Here is a 23,736-nt window from a genome sequence, read left to right as displayed (position 1 = left end):
GTTCTATCAAGTTGTATCGATCTCTGAATCGATCAATCCTTCTCGCCCGAAAGTATGCGAACTAGAGCTATATGATATGCAGCATTTACATCCAGTGTACCAGCCAGTTTGTAGCAAGAGATACTCAGTGAACTCGTGCGAATGTGATATTCATATATATTTCGGTATTTCCTACTGTCAGTAATGTACATCCTCCTTCCCATCGACATACAGGTGCAAGTAAATTTTGTATACATGATGATATTAGCAAGGGTCTTGGCAGGCACATCCGCAGTCCAACGTTCATCGCTGACCGTCTACAAGAATATGTGAGGCAAGACCAACAAGCGAGATGTCTAAACGGGTACTCACAAGCCTTGGTCTCGAACTTGCCGATACCGACGATGATGTTTTGAGGCTCTTGGGCCTTGCCAGAGAGGTAGTTCTCAATGATGCTCTTGGTGCCGCTTGCATAACGAGCCTGAGCATCGAGGGTGGTGCCAGAGTAATGGGGTACCATGCCGTTACCGCCGCCAAGGGTGTTCTTAGCCGTGCGCAAGACGTGGTCTTTGGGTGCGGGTTGGACGTTCCAAACATCACCAGCATAACCTGTTGCCATGTGAGCTCAGTGTGCAGATATTAGGTGGTGGGAGTCACGAACCGTTCAGGTGACCACTTGCAAGGGCAGCAGCTACGGCGTCCTTGTCACAGATAGCACCGCGAGCGGTGTTGACGAGCCATGCACCTTTCTTGAAGTGTTTTAGAAGATCAGCGTTGACGAGGCCGAGTGTACCCTCGTGCAGAGGGCAGTTGACGGTGATGACATCGCACTGCGAGACAAAGTCCTTGAGGTCCTCGACGCGACGAGCGTTGACGGCCTTAGCAGCAGCTGTAATTACATGAATCAAGCTGTATAGAACCGAAGATAGTGTGGTACAAACCTTCAGGCAAGGGAGCGTAGTCGAAGTAGAGGAGCTCCTTGCAGTCGAAGGGCATCAGACGCTGGAGGACACGGTAGCCGATACGACCAGCACCAATGGTGCCAACGACCTTGCCCTCGAGATCGAAGGCATTGCGAGCAATGTCGGAGACCATCCAGTCTCCACGCTCGATCATCTAAGAATGGCGACCAATTAACAGAGGGAAACGCGCGCCAGTGAGTCATCATACCTCGTGTGCTGGAACAAAGTTCCTGACGAGAAGGAGGATAGACATCACGACATGCTCGGCGACGGAGACGACATTAGATCCTGAGACCTCCAGGACCTGGATACCATTTTTGACAGCGGCGTTGAGGTCAATGTGGTCAGAGCCAACACCAGCGGTGACACAGAGCTTAAGCTTCTTGGCCTATCAGAAGTATGAATGAACCGTTCATATCGATAGCTCAACGATCATCATACCTTCGCGACCAAGTCACCAGTGAGGTACCCAGGGTGGAATGGAGTCGTGATCAAGATCTCAGCCTAAGAAAGAGAGTAAGTACACGCGGATATGTGTACAGTAGTGGGGCTTGGACGTACATCTACGATGTGCTTCTGGAAGTCGCTGTCGGCGCCCTCTTTTGAGTCCGAAACCTACACAAATGAGTAGATTAGGTGACTGCGTAAGTATGCCAGAAACTTCGATACATACGATGTACTCGTGGCCTTGAGACTCGAGCCACTTGCGGATACCAAGCTATATGGAAAGCATGAGTAAGTCTGTCGAAGATAATCTAGAATTCTCGACGAGACAAACCTGGTTCTCCACAGTACCAAGGAGACGGGGCTCGCTCGTAGCAGCATTACCGCCCTTGTAGAGGATAGCTAAGATCTATAAGCGCAAGCGCGTCAGATCTTGTAATCGAAGACAGAAGGTTCACCACTACCTTCATGACTGAGTTTGTGAGGACTGAAGGAAGATTTGTAGTTGGGAGAGTGGGTGGAAGAATGAGTCCCTGTGTCGATGAAAGTCCAGGATCTTTATAGGGGGTGTCTGGGGTGTGAGCGGTCCTACTACAATCGGAAAACAGACAGTGTGTGGGCCTATCGTCTCCTACCGCTCCGAGTCTCTGTGCACATCATGGCCTTCCGGTTTGAGGGCTCCCTGATCCGTCAATGTAGCAAATTCCATCGGCGCCCTGATGAGGATCCTGTGTGCCCCCCGGTCGTGCCCATTGGCCAAAAATAACACAAGTACTGATCAGCCATCCCATGTACTCTGGAAGAAAGCGCGGTGGCCTACGGTAACTAATTGGGGATCGGAAGAAACCGGTACACTAAGCCAAGCGCCGGACGAGTCCGAGTTCAACATTAATGTGGGGAGATGCGGCAGTGGGATCGGACGTTCAAACGGGATAACACTATCGAAATGAAGCCCCAAACAGGATTCCAGTTTCTTGCCGAAGAACTCCTGTGTTACATCCTGAGTTTCCTTCCTCACCGAGATATTCTTCGGTGTACATCTGTGCGTCGCCATCATTCATGTTCTCGTTGTTCTAGATTCTAAATAGTTCTGATAATCCTCTTGCAGATATGTAGAAACCTTCGCCAGACGTACTTGTCCTCCTCCGAACTTCAGTACATCGTTGAAATAAGTGGACAACAGTTGCTCGTTATCCCCAACACAGATGATAGCATACCTATTTCTAAGCGTCTGCAGCGTTTGAGAGACGAAGCTCACGCATGGTTCAAAGTTGACACCCACCCTTTCCTTAAAATGGTCCCCGTAACAAAGGCACTGCCATCGCGAGAAATCATTGGTGCTGGTGGGCATTTCTGCTCGTGGGACCCAATGGGAGATACGGCCATGATCTTTCCAGTACATCCAAAGCCCTCACAGCAGTCAATCCGGCGAAACTGGCTCCCAGGAACGTTGTGTTCGGTTCCACACTCGCGCAAATTTGATGTGTTTATGGACCTAGCACAAAACCTAATCGCTGTCGCTTATGCCGCTGATCACAATACAGTCTATATTAACCTTGGGGCCCTGGATGGTGATGGTGTTCACCCTCAGGCTGCTGGAGAGACATTGTTTCTGTCAGACGACTCGCGCTCTGTAACGAGCAATGCAAAGCTCAAAGGTTTTGGGAGGCATATCGCATTGTCGTGTCGCTTGAACGATGAAAGTATGTCGGTGTGGCAGCTGCACATTTGGGACTGGAAATACTCAACAACATCCAGTGTGAGCTTTGGTTTGAAAGAGTTGAAAGAGTTGATGGCTGATTCTGAATTTAGAGCATCCTCAGCGGTGCAGTACTCGACCGACCCGGCCCAATTGAATTTTGTTTCCTCGGGAACAATCGATTGCTGGTTATAGCCGATAACTTGAATCTCTATTCAATTGAGAACATGTCCCAGACACCTGAATTTCTGGCGTGTTTCCTGATACCCATCCCATCGATGCTACTAGAGTGCCTTCCTATGATAGATGATATTGGGTATGACTCACAGCTGCATATGCAAGCCCAAGCGACGATGTGCACCTCAGACCCCACACATCGACTCATATGCCTTATTATGCGTTGTGCTCGAGATAATCTAGCCTTGATCATTTCCACGAGGATTTTCTTCGACCTCGACGAAATGGCAGCAGCAATGCCAATACCATGGGAACATTGGGGCCCCTCAAATACTCGTATCTTTCAGCGACAATTTCATTTCAGAATCAATGGAAACCGAGTCTTGCAGACACTCCATTTCGGCGCGCGCAACCGGCAGTTTATATTACAACTATTGGACTTTAGCCCACTAGCTGTGACAAACGGGCGGGGTCTAGGACGAGTGGTGAAAGAGCCGTCCACAACATGTATCATTGTCGACAGAATTGGCACACGTGGAGAGAGCTTGACAACTTCCCTGCCTTACGTTCAAGTCGTATTTTCGGACAGAAAGTTCGATCATGCTAATTCACTGTTGAGGGACATGTGGATCGACAAGGATAGGATTTATATGCTCTCCAGATCACTGAGATATACTTATGACAGACTTGAGGTCATTGACGTTCAGCCTGACGTACGGAGCGGTGTGGTATCAACTAGTTGATGATTAGCCAGGTACTTATGGAGATCATTGGTCGAAGGATACCATCTTCATTCGACCAAGGCCTAAAAACATCGAGTCCTTCTTTGTTGTTACGAGTAGGCCAAAAACTTTGACTGCACTGTTAAAATGTCTCATGTACGGCTTGACTTCTAGGTATATCATGTCGTTGATAGGCTTGAATCTCACTGAGGAATATACACGATCCCAAGATGGTGCTTCTCCGATCTCCAATTTCACGTTGAGACCGGATGAACTAGAATTTGCTGTTGCGAGAGCTGCTGCAAACTCATCTGGCTAGGTAGGGAATACGTTTGAAGTTTTTGAGCATCGCCCCGATCTCGCTCACTCCGTGTCACATGCTTAGCGGGACAAATAGGTGCAGCCAATGCAGGAATTGACCCTGGCGATGGGACAGCCCATGTTAACGAGGAGTTCACTGCCTTACGCCTCAATGTAAGTGAACTGTACAGGCTGGTTTTCAATGACTGATGGAGCATTGTAGTTTAACCTTGTTCGTGGTGGTATCTATGCGTTGACTGTTTATCGAAAATGGCTCTAGTTGGCTTTCGCGGCGTCTGCATCTGTGATAATGTTGGGACTGGCGCTACATATGACCTGAGCATTCCATGCATCGCACGACAGTCAGGCTGCTATCCCAAACATAGGTGTGCTGCAACTCTTGTGGTTGGTATCAAGATATGACCCTTACACGTACTTAGCCTTTTCATTTTACATACACGAACACTCCTCCTACCATGCGTCATACACGTTTCCTATTGACTCTCCGTCCCAATCAAACGTATTAATTCCTCCTCTCGTCGAACAATCTCCCTCAGTCTTTTTGAACCAAGACTGAGGTGAGCTATCTTATTGACATCCCTACTCTACTCTTACTAACTACTACTCTACTAGTTCTGTTCTCGCCCTTAGGTATGGTCCATAGTTACCCTACAGTCTTTTTGAACCAAGACTGAGTTCTGTTCTCGCCCTTAGTTTCTCTAGTCCGAGTCTCTTCACCTTTGATAGGTTATGAGCCCTGGCTCAGACTAGGCATACATTCGTTTCTCGCTTCCACTCGCCTTATCTGAGCCTCTCCGACCTTTTCCGAACTGGAACAAGGTCGCCCTCTATCCCCGCTTGACCTGCGGATCTTATCCATTCCCTTGCCGCCATCGCCGCCATTAACGCCTGTCGTACCAACTCGCTCGTTACCACACCCATTGAATCTTCCCATTCTATTGTCGCCATCGCCGACACATCGTTCGACACCTGTCATGTCCACCATATCGTCGTCCAACATCCGGATTCCAACATCTTTTCCTCACCCTCCTCTGGACGCCAATGGCTCCAACTACACCTCGTGGGTAACGACCATGGACCTTTGGCTCTCGCTCTTCAACCTTTGGCGCCTCCTTTCAGGAGATGAGAAGGGTCCTCCGCGCCCAACCAGAAGCACCACTGAGACTGAGGCTGACTTCAACAAACGCCTCGCGGCACATGATGCGAGCGCGGACGTCATTTCTTTCCGAGAACGCCAAAGCATAACCAAAGGACTCCTTGGTATGACGGTACACTCAAGTGACCTCATCCACTTCATGGGTGTCACTGATCCAGCCGTCATCTGGAAAGCGCTAGAAGACAAGTATCAGGCGTCTGTTGGCATCCGCTTTACGAGCCTCATGGGCCGTATCTTTGACCTTCCCAAAGCATCTGATAGCGACTCTCTTACCAAGACCATTAAGGAGATCACGGACATCAAGGCCCAATTCAAGGTCATTGAATCCATCGAATGGAAGTGCAACGAATATACCCTTGTCCAAGCGCTACTGCGTGCCCTTCCCGACTTCTATGCGCCGCTTTCCCAGCTCATACTCCATAGTGCTGACGCCAATACCGGGAAGCTAACGCTGGAAGGAGTCATCAGCCAGATCAGGAACTCGGAACAATATTATGCAAGTTTCGGCTCTGCAAACCCACATGCGCACCACACAGCCATGGCTGCTAGGGTGGCGAAAGCAGGTAAACCTACTGAGCGTGCCAAACCGAAGGATTTTGACGCCTCCAAGGGAGATAAATGGGAGTTGTCGTGGCGCTCGACGTGCGGATCTTGCAAGCGCACAGGCCATATCTGGAACAACTGCCGTGCTCGTCTAGCAAAATCCGACTCATCAAACACGTCAGCGTGCATTCCCCCCTCACCTTCACAAGGTACTGACATATCAGTTCCCCTACCAGGACAACCTGACGGCATTCCATCGTTTCTTCGTCTTCCTACACACTCTGCTAGTTTCTCTAATACGAGCACTATTTCTTTTCAATTCCACGTAGACTCTGCCGCCACCGCACATATGGAATCCAATCACTCCCTCTTCACTCGCTACAGAACTTACAACCCTCCATTAATCGTGAAACTTGCGAATGACGATACTGTTCTTGCCCCAGGTTGGGGATTCATCACGCTAGTGCTCGACGGAAGACATGAGTCTATCGAACTCCCTTTCCTCCACGTACCAGACCTACGGTGCACACTGATATCAGTGTCTGCTCTAGCGTCGGAGGGAATTTTCTTCGAAACGGATGCTGAAGGAGGACAAATGCGTCGTGCTGATAAGACTGTGATCGCACGTGTGGAATGCTCTGCCGGTCTATACTACCTTCGAGCCAAGCACACCCATACGGCCTTTGCCACCAGGTCCACCTCGGCTACGCCATTACCACTAGCTGTATGGCATGCACGCATGGGCCATGCCGCAAACTCCACCTTGCGCAAAGCTGAGAAGGTTGTATTAGGACTGTCACTTAACCTGTTAGACGAGTCTACAGGACCTGGTGACCACATTGACTGTCCGTCGTGCCTAATGGGCAAACAAAAACGATTGCCGTTCCCGTCTCATGCTCGACACCGTGCAACGCACGTCGCTGAACTTGTTCACACTGACGTTTGGGGACCCGTCAACACTGCAACCCCGTCCGGCGAAACATACTTTGTTGCCTTCACTGATGATTTTTCGCGTTATTCCACTATCTACCTCATTAAGCACAAGAGTGAGGTACACTCGCACCTTCTGCGATATATCGCCTGGATTGAAAACCAGTCAGGGCAACGAGTTAAACGCCTCCGCAGTGACAACGGTGGCGAATACGTCTCTCACGCTACTATTGAATTCCTGCGTAGTAAAGGAATTGAGCACGAACTTACGATGCCTCATACAGCCGAACAGAATGGTGTTGCCGAACGTGGACACCAGACCATTGCCACCCGAGCATTAAGTGCCCATCACCAGAGTGGTTTTCCTCGTTCGTTCTGGGGCCACGCCATCCTCAACTCAGTATACATCAAGAACTTCCTCCCGTCGTCAGCTACTGACAACAGAACGCCGTTTGAACTCTTCTATGGTGAACTACCAAATGTCTCGCACCTACGTCCGTTTGGCTGCCTCGCATATGCTCACATCCCAGACGACAATCGCCACAAGTACGACTTTGTTTCGAGACGGTGCTTCCTACTGGGGCACGTCAAAGATGCGGGATATCTTCTATGGGATCCAGCGACACGACAGACGGTGCGCTCTCGAAATGTCCTTTTTGATGAAAAATTCTTCTACGGCACACCCAACTCAGTTCTCTCGCCCCTCGTTGAATTACACAACCAGCGCATTGCAATGCAGCAGCCCACCCTCGCATTGCCACATGATTTGCCGATATCAGAAGACGGCTTCAGAACCACACGACCTGGAGAAGATGATTCCGGTATTACACTACCAGGACCCAGTACCGTTTCAGTGGGAGTACTTCCGACTTCTGCTCCTCTCATCCCCAAACCTCCACAGCCATTCCCGCAGTCGAACGACAATGTTCTCCCTGTCCCTGCTGAAGTTCCGGTAGAAACGGTACCATCTCCTGAGCCACGACGTTCGACACGTCAACGCATTGACGCGCGACCAGCAGTCCCGAAAACTGTTGCCATCCCAACAAAACATGTCCCAGTACAGCGGCGTTGGACTTATGTACCGGTCACTGTTGAGGAGGAGGTTGTTGAAGAAGAAAATCTTAGTATTAGTGCTACCCCCGATGTCACCATTGAGCACTCCGCGAAGCATGTATCCTTGGCGGACAGCAACAAGATTGATGGACGGAAGCTTCCCCCCAAAACGATAGCTGCCGCTCGCTTGTCAATGGATTCGGGTCATTGGGAAAGCGCAATGAATGAAGAGTTAGCTTCGTTGGGAGAAAAAGGAGTGGGTGTCTTAACACCACTCCCATCAGGGAGAAAAGCAGTCGGCTCACGGTGGGTGTACTCGCACAAGTATGACGAAAATGGCCAGATTGCCCGCCACAAGGCCCGCCTTGTTGCGCAGGGTTTCACACAGATCGAAGGACTAGATTACACTGACACCTTTGCTCCTGTTGCAAAATACGACACCGTACGTGCACTACTCTCCATGGTCGCTAAGTTTGATCTTGAACTTGATCAAATGGACGTGAAGACCGCCTTTCTCAATGGCGAGCTTGACGAAGAAATCTACATGCGTCAACCTCCAGGCTTCGAAGACCCTGAGCATCCAGATTGGGTCTGGAAACTCCTCAAGGCCATCTACGGACTCAAGCAAGCCGGTCGTCAATGGAACAAGACACTCGATGATTTCCTGCGAAAAGAAGGTTTTAATTTTGTTCGTAGCGAAGCAGACTATAGTCTGTATGTTTTACGAAAAGATGACAAGACCATCTGGCTCCTTGTTTACGTCGATGACATGTTGCTCGCATCGAACTGTCGGGATTTCCTTAACGGTTTCAAATCGGAGATGAGCAAACGTTTTGAAATGAAGGACCTTGGTGAAGCGCGTCATTTCTTAGGAATGCACATTACACGAGATCGCTCTAAGAAGCACCTTACCGTCAACCAATCCTCCTTTCTCGAACAGATTCTCAGTGAAACTCGGATGTCAGATTGTCGACCAGTATCTACCCCCATGGTTCCAGGGATCTCCTTGACGAAGTCATCTGCACCCCTCACTCAAGCCGAAATCCAACAATTTGCGCACATGCCATACGCGCGTGTCGTTGGGGAACTCAACTTCGCCATGCGCGTTAGTCGTCCCGATATTGCATATGCAGTATCGGCGCTGTCAAAATATCTGAGTAACCCTGGCATAGACCACTACCGCCAGCTTCACCATCTCCTCCGTTACCTTCGTGGATCCACACATCATTCCCTAACGTTTGGTTTGTCCAACCAAGGACTCATCGGTTATTCGGATTCTGACTTCGCGTCTGATAAAGACGACAGTCGCTCAATTGGGGGCTATGTCTACTTTCTTTTCGGTTCCCCCATCAGTTGGCGTTCCCAAAAGCAATCCGTCGTTGCGACTTCGTCTACTGAAGCTGAATACATCTCACTCTCTAACGCGGCCCGCGAACAGATCCATCTCAGCCAGCTGCTATGCGATTTTGGTCTTGACCTCTCGCTGATCACCCCCACCACGTTATATGGTGATAACAATGGAAGTCGCGCACTAACGAAAAACCCTCAATTCCACGACCGGGCCAAGCACATTCGCGTCCGCTATCACTTCGTTCGAGATCTGGTCAGCGACGGCACCATCATCATTCCCTATGTACCCACACATGATATGATTGCCGACATCTTCACGAAATCCCTACCACGAAAACTTTTCCGCAACCATCGACACTCGCTTGCTCTTCGTTCATCGTCAAACGAAGACCCAGTTGAATGAGCACGCCCGCGTCTCTAGCGTTTTGCGTTCGAGTGGGAGTATCAAGATATGACCCTTACACGTACTTAGCCTTTTCATTTTACATACACGAACACTCCTCCTACCATGCGTCATACACGTTTCCTATTGACTCTCCGTCCCAATCAAACGTATTAATTCCTCCTCTCGTCGAACAATCTCCCTCAGTCTTTTTGAACCAAGACTGAGGTGAGCTATCTTATTGACATCCCTACTCTACTCTTACTAACTACTACTCTACTAGTTCTGTTCTCGCCCTTAGGTATGGTCCATAGTTACCCTACAGTCTTTTTGAACCAAGACTGAGTTCTGTTCTCGCCCTTAGTTTCTCTAGTCCGAGTCTCTTCACCTTTGATAGTTGGTTCATCGTTCAGCCTCTATCAACGAAGTCCTGGAAGATGTGCAACATCCGACAGAGGCCAATCTGTGGCGAGCAGGCATGATAAATGTTTGTTTTTCGAACATAATGCCCGACGAAGGACAGTTTGGGAGCTCAACTGCTAGCGATGGTCTCTCTTGTGATGTTGACTAGTACCGTCGTGATGAGGAGATGTGATTTGAATTTGAAAATAGTGGGTTGCTTCATTTATACTGTATGTTTTGTATTTCTCTGGTGTGGAGGTCTGTGTTATGGTTGTTTTTATTTTTGGTATCATTGCTCGATTTTGATGTTCTCTTCAATGACGACTACTAGGTGTGTCGCAGATATCATTATCATATGGATGACGCTGGCTTGCTTTTTATTGACTATCATCGAGTTTTATTTTTTTAGACATGTCTAACTGGTAGACGCATTCGAGCTTCAAGATTTTCACGCGCAGCCCATCCGTCTGTCCCTCAAATCTCCCTTGTCCATTGCAAATGACATGTGCTCTGATCTGAGTGCTAGGCTCACATACACGACTCACATGCTGAGACATCCCTGCCCCATCTGGCGGAGATTATTGTCTGTCTAACTTGAGCGCAATGGTAGTTATAACTTGGGATGCACGCTGGTTTACGCCTCTTCTCAGCCACTTATCATCAGGTTTCAAGTTGGTGTGTAGATGAGTTTTTGTTCTGAACTTCTCAAGTCTCCATCCTTCCTCATCTTACCTGCTCGTCGTCTTGTTAGTGTTTCAAAAGTGTTTGCCACTATCGCTCTCCCGTCCCTTACTGAACTTCTCATGATCAGCCCATCTACTAATGGTAGGTCCGACTGCACCTCCTCCTGACTTGTACAGCGTCTGTAGAGTCTGTGGCATACTAGGGTCTTGTGACCTATAAAATCTGCGGCTATGGGTCGCTGGAGCAGAAAACGCTATGCCGATTTGAGCTATGTTATTATTGTTCTGGTATATATATAGCAATCAAAGAAGCTTTGAATCGAGAAGCAGGAGTGTCTCGATTGGTGCGCCAGCATGAGTCCTTGGCAACCATTGAATGTGGTTAAATACACAGCGCACAGCGGAAGTTGCTTTCGGCTTACTGTCCATGACAAACGGTGTGAGAAGTTGATGCATGGGATGCAATGGCTTTCACGTGTATAGAGAAGTCTGAGATGTTTTGTTGAACGGCGCAAATGCAATTTGGTTTCAGATCTAGGCGATGAGGAGGTACTCCAGAAGGGTGAGTCAACATCGCGAGATAATCAGGCTGGTCCGTTCAATTCAGCGTGCTCTGCTTCTTTTAAGCTGCCCGAACTAAAATAAGACTCTGTGGATTCTCGTCAGTCGTAATATAAACACATTGACACGAATGTCTCCAAGTTCTGGAGTAGCAATGAATCGGTCGTATCGCCGAAAGTTATCTGATACTGACTTGCATTTTGAAGACCAACAACGAAGCGGATGTCACCATAAGTAGAAGAGCAACACAAAGGAGACCAGTGCAGCAATACAGCATGAGTGTGGACATCATTGCGCCCGAGCCGGCGGTATCTCGTATAGGGTCTGACGTACCGTGAGAACACTGTCAAAGTGGTGCACCTTATTTCGCCTTCAAGCTTCAAGCTTCAATGAGTGTTACTAGTATAACGAAATGAAGCCCCAAATAGGATTCCAGTTTCTTGCCGAAGAACTCCTGTGTTACATCCTGAGTTTCCTTCCTCACCGAGATATTCTTCGGTGTACATCTGTGCGTCGCCATCATTCATGTTCTCGTTGTTCTAGATTCTAAATAGTTCTGACGACCCTCTTGCAGGTATGTAGGACCCTTCGCCAGACATACTTGTCCTCCTCCGAACTTCAGTACATCGTTGAAATAAGCGGACAACAGTTGCTCGTTATCCCCAACACAGACGATATCATACCTATTTCTAAGCGTCTGCAGCATTTGAGAGACGAAGCTCACGCATGGTTCAAGGTTGACACCCACTGGTTCCTTAAAATTGTCCCCGTAACAAGGGCACCGCTATCGCGAGAAATCATTGTTGCTGGTGGGCATTTCTGCTCGTGGGACCCAATAGGTGATACGGCCATGATCTTTCCAGTACTTCCAAAGCCCTCACAACAGTCAATCCGGCGAGACTGGCTCCCAGGAACGTTGTGTTCGGTTCCACACTCATACGTCCTTGATGTATTTATGGACCCAGCACAAAACTTAATCGCTGTCGCCTATATCGTTGATAACACGACAGTCTATATTAACCTTAGGGCCCTGGATGGTGATGGTGTTCACCCTGAGGCTGCTGGAGAGAGACTGTTCCTGTTGGATGATTGGAAAATCCGTTTCCAACCGAGAAGGACAAAGCTCAAAGGTTTGGGAGGCATATCGCATTGTCGTGTCGCTTGCCCAATGAAAATTGGAATCGGTTGAACGAGGTCATGTGGCAGCTGCAGATTTGGGACTGGAAATACTCGACAATATCTAGTGTGAGCTTTGTTTTCCAAATAGTTGAAAGATTTGACGGTTGATTATGAATTTAGAGCATCCTCGCAGCACTCAACGGATCCGCCCTTCTAGTTGATTTTTGTTTCCTTGGGAATAATCGATTGCTGGTTATAACCGATAACTTGAATCTCTATTCAATTGAGAACATATCCCAACCGCCGGAATTGCTGGCGTGTTTCCTTATGCCCATCTCATGGGATTTACAGTACCTCTCTCCGATAAATGATATCGGGTATGGCTCACAGCCACACATGCAAGCCCAAGCGACGATGTGCACCTCAGACCCCACACATCGACTCATATGCCTTACTGCGTTTACTCGAGTTGGTACTCAAGTTTTCATCATTTCCACGAGGATTTTCTTCGATCTCAACGGAGTGGCAGCAGCAACGCCAACACCATGGCAACATTGGGGCCCCTCAAATACTCGTATCATTTGGCACCCATTTCATTTCAAAATTCACATCAACGGAAACCGAGTCTTGCACACACTCCCTCTCGGCGCGCGCAACTTACAGTTTATACTGAATCTATTGGACTTTAGCCCGCTAGCTGTGACAAACAGGCGGGGTCTAGGACGAGTGGTGAAAGAGCCGTCCACGACATACATCGGTGCCGATGGATTTGGAGAGAGCTTGACAACATCCCTGCCTTACGTCGAAGTCGTATTTTCGCACAGAACGTTCGATTGTGCTGGTTCACTGTTGAGGGACATGTGGATCGACAAAGATGGGATTTATATGCTCTCCGGATCAGGATCTACTGACAGACTTGAGGTCATCGACGTCCGGTCCGACCTACCGAGCGATGTGGTGTCAACTAGTTGATGATTAGCTAGGTACTTATGGAGATCACTGGTCGAGGATACCATCTTCATTCGTCCAAGGCCTAAAACATCAAGTCCTTCTTTGTTGTTATTTTTTTTTTTCGATTTGCACCAGTGCCATTATATCTGCAAAGAGCTGTAAGTGAACTCCGGAGATGCGGCAGGTGGGGTCAGAGGGACAACTTCCTACCTGACACACGAACCCTTTCAATGCCTTCCTTGAAAATCTTCCTTTTCCTTGTGGGATCGGTTCCAGTGCCCCTCCACCAACTCCGAGTTATTCGACTTAGCTGCTCGCTTGGACTACACCTGCTGTACTCAAACGAGGCTCGCAAATACATAGCTACTGACCTCCAGATACATCAACTAGTCGCGAGGCTCTTCGGACCAAACGGAAATTGCTGGCAGACGAAGGGAACGAGGTGAGCAGAGACGGCTGCTGGTTGATGAGATATTTGACACATGCACACAAGAGCACTAGCAAACGTACATAAACTCCTGGGATAACTCACTTGTAACGTCGCCTTCGTACCAGGTCTTCCTGTTTTTCTGCTATAGGGAATCCCTCCTGCCAGTGCGCTAGTTGATTTGCTCATCTGCACCATCCATTTTCTCAGCAACTTTCTCATGTCTAGCGTCGCGTACCGGATAAGGATGGAAGGACCGGGGTATCTTCATAGCGTACTTGTAAGTTGAAAGCTTCATCTGGGACTATTCTGTATACGATGATTTGCGGTCCAGCACGATGGATGTACAAAGATTCATTCAAGTGTTCGGCGGCATAATTTCGCACAGCACGCCACATCTGTATTTATCAGCGCTGCCATTCTCACCCATCAGCTCCACTATAGCTACCAAATTTACTGCAAGATTTCCGAATAACATTCGTCTGGCATCTGGCCGCGACCTGAACTGGACGGTTGTTCAGACTGCAATCAAGGAACATACTGGTGTCGTTTACTCAGTCGCGTTCTCACGCTCACGGGATGGAACTCGCATTCTGCGGCTGTGGGATGCAACGACGGGACAGTCATTGGGCGAGCCCTTGGAGGGGCACACTGGAGTAGTTTCCTCGGTCTCGTTGTCACCGGATGGCACTCGTATCGTGTCTGGTTCTTGGGATAAGACTGTGCGCCTATGCAGTGACAGGACAGCCATTGGGTAAGCCATTGGAGGGACACACTAAATATCGTTTGATCTACAAACGATCATGTGTTGAAGACTCGGCGCGCCTTTATTTCTCTGCACTTTATAGCATACAGCCCGAAGGGCTACTTCAAGGGTACGACACTGGAAAGCGCAGAAGTGTCGGGTGGATCGCTCTATCTCAAGGCCGCGAGATCGCCCAAGTATATCATAATGATGAGCAAGGGTATGAGACCGGATTTGACGGTCTTCTTTCTGTGGAACATAGCGCAAGCGCCGGACTCCATTGTACACTAGATCTAAGAATATAAATTTCAACATCAAGATTCTTAGAAGAACTTCTTAGGAACTCGGAGTAAGCATCACAGTGATTGATTGCTAAGATGTATGTAGTAGATAGCGGAGTTCCTTTCACCATACAAAAACATGAAGTACTTGACGCGCTGCAATCGATCTTGAATTGACAGAGCACTCTCGGACTCGGAATAGTATCAAATAAGTCAGGGTCACGTGCGCGTGTTGATGGCAACGCGTCCTTGAAATCGAAATTCTGAATTGTACGGTTTACAAATTACAACGGCCACATCAATCCATATCTGACACATCAGATTAATCGATGGTCCACTACATCTTGCGCTACATTGGTTGACCGCATATAAGGCAAGCAGGACTTTTTTGTGGCTCTTAGTTTTATTCCCCTCACCAGTTTTGCTTACAACGCTCAGTCAGCGTAATCGTTGAACTTCTAGTGTCATGTCCCCTGCCGGCGAGACTGAGTCTACCCCTCCACGCGCCAATGCATCAGCTCCAGGTGCTAGCAAAATAGAATCCACCCCAAACAGCCGTGGGGCCTCCGTCGTCAGCGAGAACATCGGCGTGCTCGGTGTCAAGTGCGTATATTTCCTGTCTTTATTGAGTAGAGCCTGACATTCAATCAAGGGTCGAGAAGGTCCGCCCATGGATTCAACGGGATATCGAGCAGATCAAGGAGTGCAAGGCAGATGCTATGCTGCAAGCCCTCCTTCAGCGCGCTTCTTCTGCTCCCGAGACTAAACAGCCCGAGCTTCTGCAAAAGTGTCTCAAGGCCGTTTTGCCTGTTTGCAATGGACAGGCTTCTACTGCTCTCGAGTCTTCTGACATTCAGACAGCCCTCAGCGAATAGTGAGTGCTCGCTCTTAAGTTCGCCGATCAGACGTTCTGATGCTCAAAATAATTGCAAGCGTATGTCCAGGAGTGGAGAACAACTTCTACAGCCCTTTCATAAGAACCACTAACATCTCCCTCGCTTGTCTTGAAGAGATCAAGATTGACGGGATGCGTGCTCGTGTCCCTACCGTGGACATGATCATGCACCAGATGCACCAGACCAAGAAATCAATTCGGAAGCCCGACCTCGTGATTCTTCCTTTGAATAGTGCATGCGCTCCCTTCCAGGATGAGACGGGCGGCAAGAAGGGCAAACAGATTAGCAAACAGAAGGGCACACAGAAGGACGACGGGAAGGACGACGAGAAGGATGACGAGCAGCGCAAGAAGAAGCGCAAGGCTTATATGGACACGAATGCAACAGCTAAGCCGAAAAATCTCCCCTGGCAAGATGTTCTAGCTTGCATTGAGTTCAAGAGAAAGATACCAGGGAGGACGAAAGGGATCAATGCACCCCCCTCTTCGTATGCATTGACAGACTATGCCCCTACCAAACCAGAATATCTGCCGGTCGATCATATTAGGACTGCAGCTGCAGCCCCAGCCCCTTCACAGACCCCAGCAACACAAACTGCATCCGACACTGCATGTAAGTGATGATATTTGCGATTCTAGGATCAAACTAAATTGGCCAAGCCGCAGCTCAATCTTCTGGCCTTACTGCTGCCCAGCCTTCCCGGGGCGGGTCCAGCTCCAAACGCAAGGCCACAGACACTTTGGAATCTGCTGCGAAAAAATCCAAGGGGAACCACGACGACAAAGACGCGGATCTAGATGTGACCGTTCAGACAGGTCTGTACCCCGCTGAAATGTTCGCAGCGAATCTTGCAGTCAACTATCTGCTGAATATCATTGTCGTCGGTGAGTCCGTTCATCTGCTGAGATTGGCTGCACTCTTATTAAGGCTTTTTCAGATGATGTCGCATGGATCTGGTATGATGACCGACAAGGGATCATTCAATGCTCAGGTATCAACTTCATTCAAGATCTCCCGCGATTCATGGTGCTGTTGTATGCTTTACAACGCTTCGAGCTTCACGATTGGGGCCGAAACAAGGACTTCCTCCCGGTCGAAGTCGAGGAGAGACTATGTCACGAATTCAAAATCAAGGATGAAAAACTTGGAGAGGTGGATTTGCTGCTTCACACCAGTCACGACGAAAGAGTGGCGCACTACGGACTGCAAGGACGGGTGACCAATATGGTCCCTGTCACTAGCGAAGCGCTCACGAAGAAATACGGCAAGTTCGAGGATGGGATGGTGGCCAAGATCTTTTGGGGAGAGGCGAGTCGCACTAGCGAGCCGGAGATCCTGAAAAAGGTTGATGAGATCGCTAAGAGGCACGTAACTGTCCAAGGCCACGTTCCTGAGCTGCTTTGGCACCACACGTTCACGAATCCCACGTCCGCAATTCGAGAAGCGCTTGACGTTCCGGAACCCACTAAGGGCAGTCGCGTGCTCTACATTCTTGTGTTCCGCAAGCTCTTCCCCATCACTCAGCTTCACGGCAAAGAGCTTTTTGACGTTTGGCGTCAGTGTATTTCATGTACGTGTTTCATCGGGTTTACATGTCTCTTTGTTGACATAACATGCAGGCCACCTTACTCTGTGGAAGGAAGGGGTATACCATCGAGATGTCAGTCCTGGAAACCTGATGTAGTACTGGAAAGACGGCAAGCGGATAGGCGTTTTGAACGACTATGATTTATCCTCGTTGGCGGATGAACCAGGTCCTAGGGGCAACGAGCGCACGGGCACGGTGCCGTTCATGGCCCTCGATCTTCTCATCAAAGATGGTCAACAAGGCGAAGTCAAACACTTATATCGCCACGATCTAGAATCGTTTATGTGGGTTTTAGCCTGGATTTGCTTGCGTTATAGACAGGGAGTCCTTCTATCACGGAGATTGTGCCCTCTCGACGAGTGGGCGACTTTAGATGCTATTGCATGTGGCGAGAAGAAGTTAGTCTTCCTCAACAATCTGACCCCTTTTGCGCCCTCGGACATAGACAAACTCACATGGGGTGTCCTTGTGAACTGTATGTTGGTGCTTAAAAGGGATGCTGACAATCGATACTATCTTCGCTTTACATCGAGCTCAGGAGAAAGCCAGCAGCCCAATGCCGAGGACTCGGATCTCGATGCTTTTCTGTCCAAATTTACCAGTCTAGGTCATTGGGTTGAGCTCAGCAAACCTGAGTAATTTTTTATACCCTGCACACGGTGTTCTGCGCATTGATACTGGTAACTTTCAGCAGTTATAGATTCACAATAAGATAGGATGGGGGATGAGCTGGGAGAGCTCAGCTAGGAAATGGACAAGGTTATATTGACGAGGACACTCCAGCACAGATCTATTATATGCGGTAGCAAAAGAACTCATGCTGACGGGATCTGAAGAAACCGGGTTTCACTCACAATATGTACCACTGTAGGCGTGACGGACGTCCGAGTTCAACAACAAAATTTAGTAGACTTGAGAGATGGCGGCAGGTGGGCCTGAGCCGACGGTCCGAGCAGTCAGCCTCGTTCAACTTGAAACGGGACATTCATTACCACGCACACTCGGATGAACCTTGTTGTTCAGAGATCAGTACGAATAGCTTTTCACCTTCAAGTGTTACTAGTAGTATATCGAAATGAAGCCCCAAACAGGATTCCTGTCTCTTGCTGAAGAACTCCAGTCTTACATTCTGAGCTTCCTTCCTTACCGATATATTCTTCGGTGTACATTGGTGGGTTGCCATCATTTATGTTATTGTTATTTTAGAATCTACTAGATAGACTGCTGTTTTGACGATCGATCCTTTTGCAGGTATGCAGAACCCTTCGCCAGACATACTTGTCCTCCTCCGAACTTCAGTACATCGTTGAAATAGGTGGACAACGGTTGCTTGTTATCTCCAACACGGATAATAGCATACCTATTTCTCAGCGTCTGCAGCTTTTGAGAGACAAAGCTCACACATGGTTCATGGTTGACATCTACCCTTTCGAAATGGTCCCCGTAACAAGGGCACCGCTATCTCGAGACGACGTTGTTGCTGGTGGGCATTTCTACTCGTGGGACCTACTAGGGGGTACGGCCATGATCTTGCCAGTACTTCCAAAGCCCTCACAACAGTCAATCCGGAGAAACTGGCTCCCAGGAAAGTTGTGTCCAGCGGTTTCATGGCCCTCACTGCCAACTTGATGTGCTTATGGACCCAGCACAAAACCTAATCGCTGTCGCTTATGTCGTTGATCACAAGACAGTCTATATTAACCTTGGGGCCCTGGATGGTGATGGTATTCACCCTCAGGCTGCTGGAGAGAGACTGTTTCTGTCGGACTACTCGGAAAACCGCTTTGAAACGACAATGGCAAGGCTCAAATGTTTTGGGAGGCATATCGCTTTGTCGCGTTGCTCGGACAATGAAGATCGGACTTCGTTGGACCAGGTGTGGCAGCTGCAGATTTGGGACTGGAAATACTCGACAACATCCGGTGTGAGCTTTGGTTTGAAATAGTTGAAAGACTTGACGGTTGATTCTGAATTTAGAGCATCCTCAGGGGTGCAGTACCCAACGGATCCCCTGCCCCAGTTGAATTTTGTTTCCTCGGGAACAATCGATTGCTGGTTGTAACCGATAACTTGAATCTCTATTCAATTGAGGACATGTCTCAGACGCCGGAATTGCTGGCGTGTTTCCTGATGCCCGGCCCATTGCTGCTACGGTGCCTTCCTATGATAGATGATATTGGGTATGACTCACAGCTGCACATGCAAGCCCAAACGACGATGTACACCTCAGACCCTACACATCGACTCATATGCCTTACTGCGCCTTCTGCTCGAGATAATACTCAAGTCTTCATCATTTCGACGAGGATTTTCTTCGACCTCAACGAAATGGCAGCAGCAATGCCAATACCATGGCAACATTGGGGCCCCTCAAATACTCGTATCCTTTGGCACCCATTTCATTTCAAAATTCATGTTAACGGAAACCAAGTCTTGCGGACATTCCCTGTCGGCCCGCGCAACTCGCAGTTTACATTACAACTATTGGACTTTAGCCCGCTAGCTGTGATAAACAGGCGGGGTCTAGGACGAGTGGTGAAAGAGCCGTCCATGACATACATCAGTGTCGATGAATTTGGCACACAGTGGAGAGAGCTTGACAACATCCCTGCCTTACGTCCAAGTCGTATTTTCGAACAGAAAGTTCGATTGTTCACCGTTGAGGGACTTGTGGATCGACAAGGATAGGATTTATATGCTCTCCAGATCACTGACCTTTATTGACAGACTCGGGGTCATTGACATCCAGTCTGACTTACAGAGCGGTGTGGTATCAACTAGTTGATGATTAGCTAGGTAATTATGGAGATCATTGGTCGAGGATACCATCTTCATTCGACCAAGGCCTAACAATCTGACTATGGTAGACTATGTTTCAAGCATGTATTGCTATACAGTATAACTCTCGAGGACAGTCCCGCATACGTCCAGACTACCACTTATAATTGATGTTTCCCTGTCGATGCCAAATTCATTCGCCATCTGGTCGTGGAACTATTTCCTTGGTCCGACTTTTCACTCAAGCGAATACAGACAGGTCGTCGTGCAATAGCAGAATGCTCTGCTTACAATATTCATCAGAACTCAGTGAATCACCTGTACGTACTAATTGTCGAGACCTCCGCTGATTTGACTAGTAGCATATATTGGGCAGAATGTTCTTCCGACAGAGATTACCAGTCCAAAATGCCCCAGAACCGCGACTTCGCGGGAGTATGTTTTCAGGTCACAGTGCATACTTCGTACACTCTCCAGTATCAATGTCAGACAGCAATCAACTGAGATCAGAGACATCTAGAATTTATTTTCCCTCGAAAGAACTGGGTGAATTGCGTTAGTCAGATATGATGCTCTTCCGCACACCATGTAGGACACTTTCAAGTGATGATGTGGAGCCGCTGCTGGCAGCTGGCAAAAGGTTCTATCTCATTACACGCAATGTGCAGTTTCAGACCCAAGCTCATGGCGATCGCATGGATCATTCAATTCTTCTAGTATTGGTAGGGCAGTAGTAATCAATACATCGCTGGGTTATGGGAACCCAAATTGTCCAGACCTCCTTCAAGTACTTGAGGACCATGATTACCCAAGTCGCTGAGGGCCTTTCTGGGTCCAAAGTTGCTGATGCCATATATGAAATTGGAGGTTGGGATAGCGATTTTGAGCCTGCAGGGTTTGTGGGTCAGCTGGCTGAACCACGCAGCTGTATTATCAACGGATGCAATAAACTGAAAAGTGCAACAAAGCCAACGTCGCAGGTATGGGTATGTGTCCTTCTTTTCGTTTTCTCATCCCGTATCTTCATTTTGTCGCAGAACGCAATGTCATAGACACAATCAGGGCCTCCGCGACAGCAACGAGTACCTGATCGACCTGCAGGCCACGTAACACCAGTGGCAGTGGCATTACATTACTGATGTGTGAAAACCCTTGCTTGGGCCTGGTACTAGAAAATACTCAAGCCAAGCTGCCAAGGTTGAAGGCCACGATGCCTCTAAAATTGCATCCCCAAAACGACCTCTCGGCTCGTGCCAAACCATTGGTAACTGTATCAATGGAAATGATGTTCGGGCGGGAGAGATGGATAGCATTGCAAGACCATTCAATTATGATACAACGTTGTTGCATCATCAGGTAAGGAAATTAAGAGCTGTCAATGCAAGATGCATAGACTCTAGAAGATCTGAGCCTGATCATGGTGAGCACTGTTAATGAGGAGAACACAGAAGACTTGACAGGCGTGATATATGCACACGCTCTTGGAAAGTGATTGAGGTCATGCCAGGTTGCTGCAGTCGGAGTCAGCCATGAGTTCAGCATTGTATTCTCGAATGCCAAGGATCAGCCGTGGTCCTAGCACGAAAATCTGCTGTGACCTCCAAAATCTGAAACAAGCCATACAGAGCCTGATATTCTAGGAGATAATGGCTCTATAGAAATGATAGATCGTGGTCACATGTAGAGGTAAGTGAAAGATTGACATACCATTGATGAACTGGGAGAGAATGCCATAATGAGCTTGAAGCAAGAGGCAGTAACAAAGCTATCATGTCTGACCCTTCAGTGGAAAAAAGGACAATAATCACAATATGAACTTACCTCGCAAAGTAAACCACATGAGTTTTCATCAACACCAGTCAAACAGTCCCCGATAATCCCTCCTGCATGGTGTAATCGCAGTTCACGGAAGTGTTTTACCTGCAATCCAGACTGCAAGACATAGTGTGAGGACCTCCCAAACAATGAAGATTATACAAGTAACGGAATCAAGAACTAGGGTATCTCCTGTATAGCCAGTCGTGCACTGATAGGTGCCAGAGAGAATGATTTCCTCTGGTATCCATCAATGAGCCTTATGCACATTCGTTTCATCCATAATTAAGCATACCTCCTGAAGTATGCATCGTTAACATTAAGACTGTTGCTCCACCAAAAGTGCTGATTGCCAGGAGGGTGGCAATGAGAAATATCAGGATCTTTCTGTCTCGTTGATACATGGCATGCAGCCAAGTGATGATGATGACTTGCAGCATGTTTCAGTCATTCCAATATCACTGAGGTCTCGCAAGTGCAAAGCTTACCCCACAGCATCGCAAATACCACAAGACCCATCCAATATAATATAATGTACATCATCCAGCCTGACAAATCCGATCAGTGACCAGTCTCACGTAGCACACACCCCAAACAGACTCACATCTTTGGTAGTATAGCGTGGCAGCCATCAGTGGACTGAGAAGTCAGCAAAGAACCCCACCCACTGCTGCAGAACACCATGGTTAATTTGAGGGGAATGGTAGGCATTTATACAGAAGACTCACTGTATCTGTCAGCGAGATGGTCGGAAAACTGCCTGAATGCAGTTGGTCAGAAGCAGAGAAGACAGAGAATGTACTAAAGAAACATACTCAGGATATCCAGGCTGATTATGAGAGAGGGACGATTAGTACAACAACAATTGTTTAGCCTTCCGAACATACGCAGCAACTAGGATTCCAAGGTAGCGCACCTAGGATACTTTCAAGTCAGCACAAAATGGCAACTTCGACAAACAAGCTACATACACTGAGATACATCACTGTCATTAGGGACCAGGGTTGCCTCTGTAAATAAGTGCATTTTCATGTGTGTTCCTTCTGCCATGAGACTCTACTCACCCAGATGAATTCGACCTATAGAAGGATTCTTAGCGAGATGGCTGCTCCGGTCATGGCATCGACATACCTCTTGTCCGAATGTGAGTGCTGAAAACACTTGTAAGATATCAGTAATCCTTTAATATTATCGTGCTCACCCCAATCATATGACATTACAACAAAGGCAGCAACTGCAAACCCGTAGCCAAGTTCAGATTGAAACATCAGCTTCAACATCCGACTGCTCTCCACGAACCTCCAAAATAGCTGGCAAAACGATATGCATTGATGGATGGCCACCAAGTGGGATCGTTTGAGACTATCATCATATTGTCAGAGAATGGGTGTGGGTGAGAGGTGAACTTGGTAAATGTATAGCGGTGACATTCGCGCTATATGTACGCCGTGCTCACTATAGTTTGGTAACCGAAATATCAATAAGATCAAGGTAAATATTTGTGCACTCCACAGAATTAGATGATGTTGCACAATGTTGCGGTTCTTGTATTCCTTGTATAGAAAATTGATGAACTTGTTCCCTGGAAGCTCCGTCTGTGGCTAGGTTGGGCTGTGCCTAGAGTGTTACATTATAACTCTTCGCAAGCAGATGAGTATGAGATTTGGAGGTACAATAACTTGTTCTGAGGTGTTGAGGTGGACACGACGACGGTAGATAGATTCCATCTTTGTTCTGAGGTGTTGACTCGGAGGTGAACACGACTGATGGTA

At 48.2% G+C, this 23,736-nt stretch overlaps 7 protein-coding genes across 7 annotated transcripts; 6 read left to right on the top strand and 1 right to left on the bottom strand.

Annotated features, from left to right (window-relative positions):
- Positions 1–152: 152 nt before the first annotated feature.
- On the bottom strand, positions 153–2,272 carry F5891DRAFT_725746 (uncharacterized protein). The gene is made up of 10 exons (XM_041372973.1): positions 1,850–2,272; positions 1,720–1,794; positions 1,615–1,659; positions 1,503–1,556; positions 1,383–1,445; positions 1,150–1,329; positions 921–1,095; positions 641–868; positions 352–588; positions 153–296 (listed from the first exon to the last, which is right to left on the bottom strand). The coding sequence occupies exons 1-10, from the start codon at positions 1,853–1,855 to the stop codon at positions 283–285; spliced, it is 1,077 nt and encodes a 358-aa protein (XP_041230701.1). The 5' UTR covers positions 1,856–2,272; the 3' UTR covers positions 153–282.
- A 57-nt stretch (positions 2,273–2,329) lies between these two features.
- Positions 2,330–4,004, top strand: F5891DRAFT_1170609 (uncharacterized protein; the record flags this gene model as incomplete). The annotated part of the gene is made up of 3 exons (XM_041365518.1): positions 2,330–2,427; positions 2,494–3,144; positions 3,198–4,004. Coding segments are annotated over 3 exons (1,556 nt in total), but the record flags the coding sequence as incomplete, so codon positions are not given.
- A 7,772-nt stretch (positions 4,005–11,776) lies between these two features.
- On the top strand, positions 11,777–12,553 carry F5891DRAFT_1183835 (uncharacterized protein; the record flags this gene model as incomplete). The annotated part of the gene is made up of 2 exons (XM_041366360.1): positions 11,777–11,872; positions 11,939–12,553. The coding sequence occupies 2 exons, from the start codon at positions 11,777–11,779 to the stop codon at positions 12,551–12,553; spliced, it is 711 nt and encodes a 236-aa protein (XP_041230699.1).
- Positions 12,317–13,596, top strand: F5891DRAFT_725679 (uncharacterized protein). The gene is made up of 2 exons (XM_041372971.1): positions 12,317–12,609; positions 12,664–13,596. Exons 1-2 carry the CDS (start codon positions 12,562–12,564, stop codon positions 13,453–13,455), a joined length of 840 nt encoding a protein of 279 aa, XP_041230698.1. The 5' UTR covers positions 12,317–12,561; the 3' UTR covers positions 13,456–13,596.
- Position 13,597: 1 nt separating this feature from the next.
- F5891DRAFT_725712 (uncharacterized protein) lies at positions 13,598–14,111 on the top strand. Its single transcript, XM_041372972.1, has 3 exons — positions 13,598–13,871; positions 13,923–14,028; positions 14,090–14,111. Exons 1-2 carry the CDS (start codon positions 13,665–13,667, stop codon positions 13,959–13,961), a joined length of 246 nt encoding a protein of 81 aa, XP_041230697.1. The 5' UTR covers positions 13,598–13,664; the 3' UTR covers positions 13,962–14,028; positions 14,090–14,111.
- A 1,242-nt stretch (positions 14,112–15,353) lies between these two features.
- Positions 15,354–18,010, top strand: F5891DRAFT_976669 (uncharacterized protein; the record flags this gene model as incomplete). The annotated part of the gene is made up of 8 exons (XM_041376637.1): positions 15,354–15,490; positions 15,540–15,761; positions 15,821–16,395; positions 16,449–16,667; positions 16,721–17,353; positions 17,403–17,443; positions 17,468–17,655; positions 17,689–18,010. 8 exons carry the CDS (start codon positions 15,354–15,356, stop codon positions 18,008–18,010), a joined length of 2,337 nt encoding a protein of 778 aa, XP_041230696.1.
- A 791-nt stretch (positions 18,011–18,801) lies between these two features.
- On the top strand, positions 18,802–20,383 carry F5891DRAFT_1010994 (uncharacterized protein). Its single transcript, XM_041360647.1, has 4 exons — positions 18,802–18,965; positions 19,018–19,295; positions 19,349–19,936; positions 19,965–20,383. The coding sequence occupies exons 1-4, from the start codon at positions 18,806–18,808 to the stop codon at positions 20,154–20,156; spliced, it is 1,218 nt and encodes a 405-aa protein (XP_041230695.1). The 5' UTR covers positions 18,802–18,805; the 3' UTR covers positions 20,157–20,383.
- Positions 20,384–23,736: the final 3,353 nt, after the last annotated feature.

The sequence above is a fragment of the Suillus fuscotomentosus genome, assembly GCF_016647785.1.
Source record: "Suillus fuscotomentosus strain FC203 chromosome Unknown F5891scaffold_8, whole genome shotgun sequence".
Taxonomy (NCBI): Eukaryota; Fungi; Basidiomycota; class Agaricomycetes; order Boletales; family Suillaceae; genus Suillus; species Suillus fuscotomentosus.
This window is presented reverse-complemented; position numbering and strand designations above follow the sequence as displayed.

Bases quoted from the DNA above. Each gene is read 5' to 3' on its own strand.
- F5891DRAFT_725746 (XM_041372973.1), bottom strand. The intron at 1,660-1,719 runs GTTTGTCTCGTC...CTTTCCATATAG, and splicing joins TTGGTACTGTGGAGAACCAG to CTTGGTATCCGCAAGTGGCT. The intron at 869-920 runs GTTTGTACCACA...ATGTAATTACAG, and splicing joins CTACGCTCCCTTGCCTGAAG to CTGCTGCTAAGGCCGTCAAC.
- F5891DRAFT_725679 (XM_041372971.1), top strand. From the start codon at position 12,562: ATGTGGCAGCTGCAGATTTGGGACTGGAAATACTCGACAATATCTAGT. The intron at 12,610-12,663 runs GTGAGCTTTGTT...TTATGAATTTAG, and splicing joins AATACTCGACAATATCTAGT to AGCATCCTCGCAGCACTCAA.
- F5891DRAFT_725712 (XM_041372972.1), top strand. From the start codon at position 13,665: ATGCCTTCCTTGAAAATCTTCCTTTTCCTTGTGGGATCGGTTCCAGTG. The intron at 13,872-13,922 runs ACGAGGTGAGCA...TGACACATGCAC, and splicing joins ATTGCTGGCAGACGAAGGGA to ACAAGAGCACTAGCAAACGT.
- F5891DRAFT_1010994 (XM_041360647.1), top strand. From the start codon at position 18,806: ATGGTCCCCGTAACAAGGGCACCGCTATCTCGAGACGACGTTGTTGCT. The intron at 19,296-19,348 runs GTGAGCTTTGGT...TTCTGAATTTAG, and splicing joins AATACTCGACAACATCCGGT to AGCATCCTCAGGGGTGCAGT. The intron at 19,937-19,964 runs GTCGATGAATTT...CACAGTGGAGAG, and splicing joins CGTCCATGACATACATCAGT to AGCTTGACAACATCCCTGCC.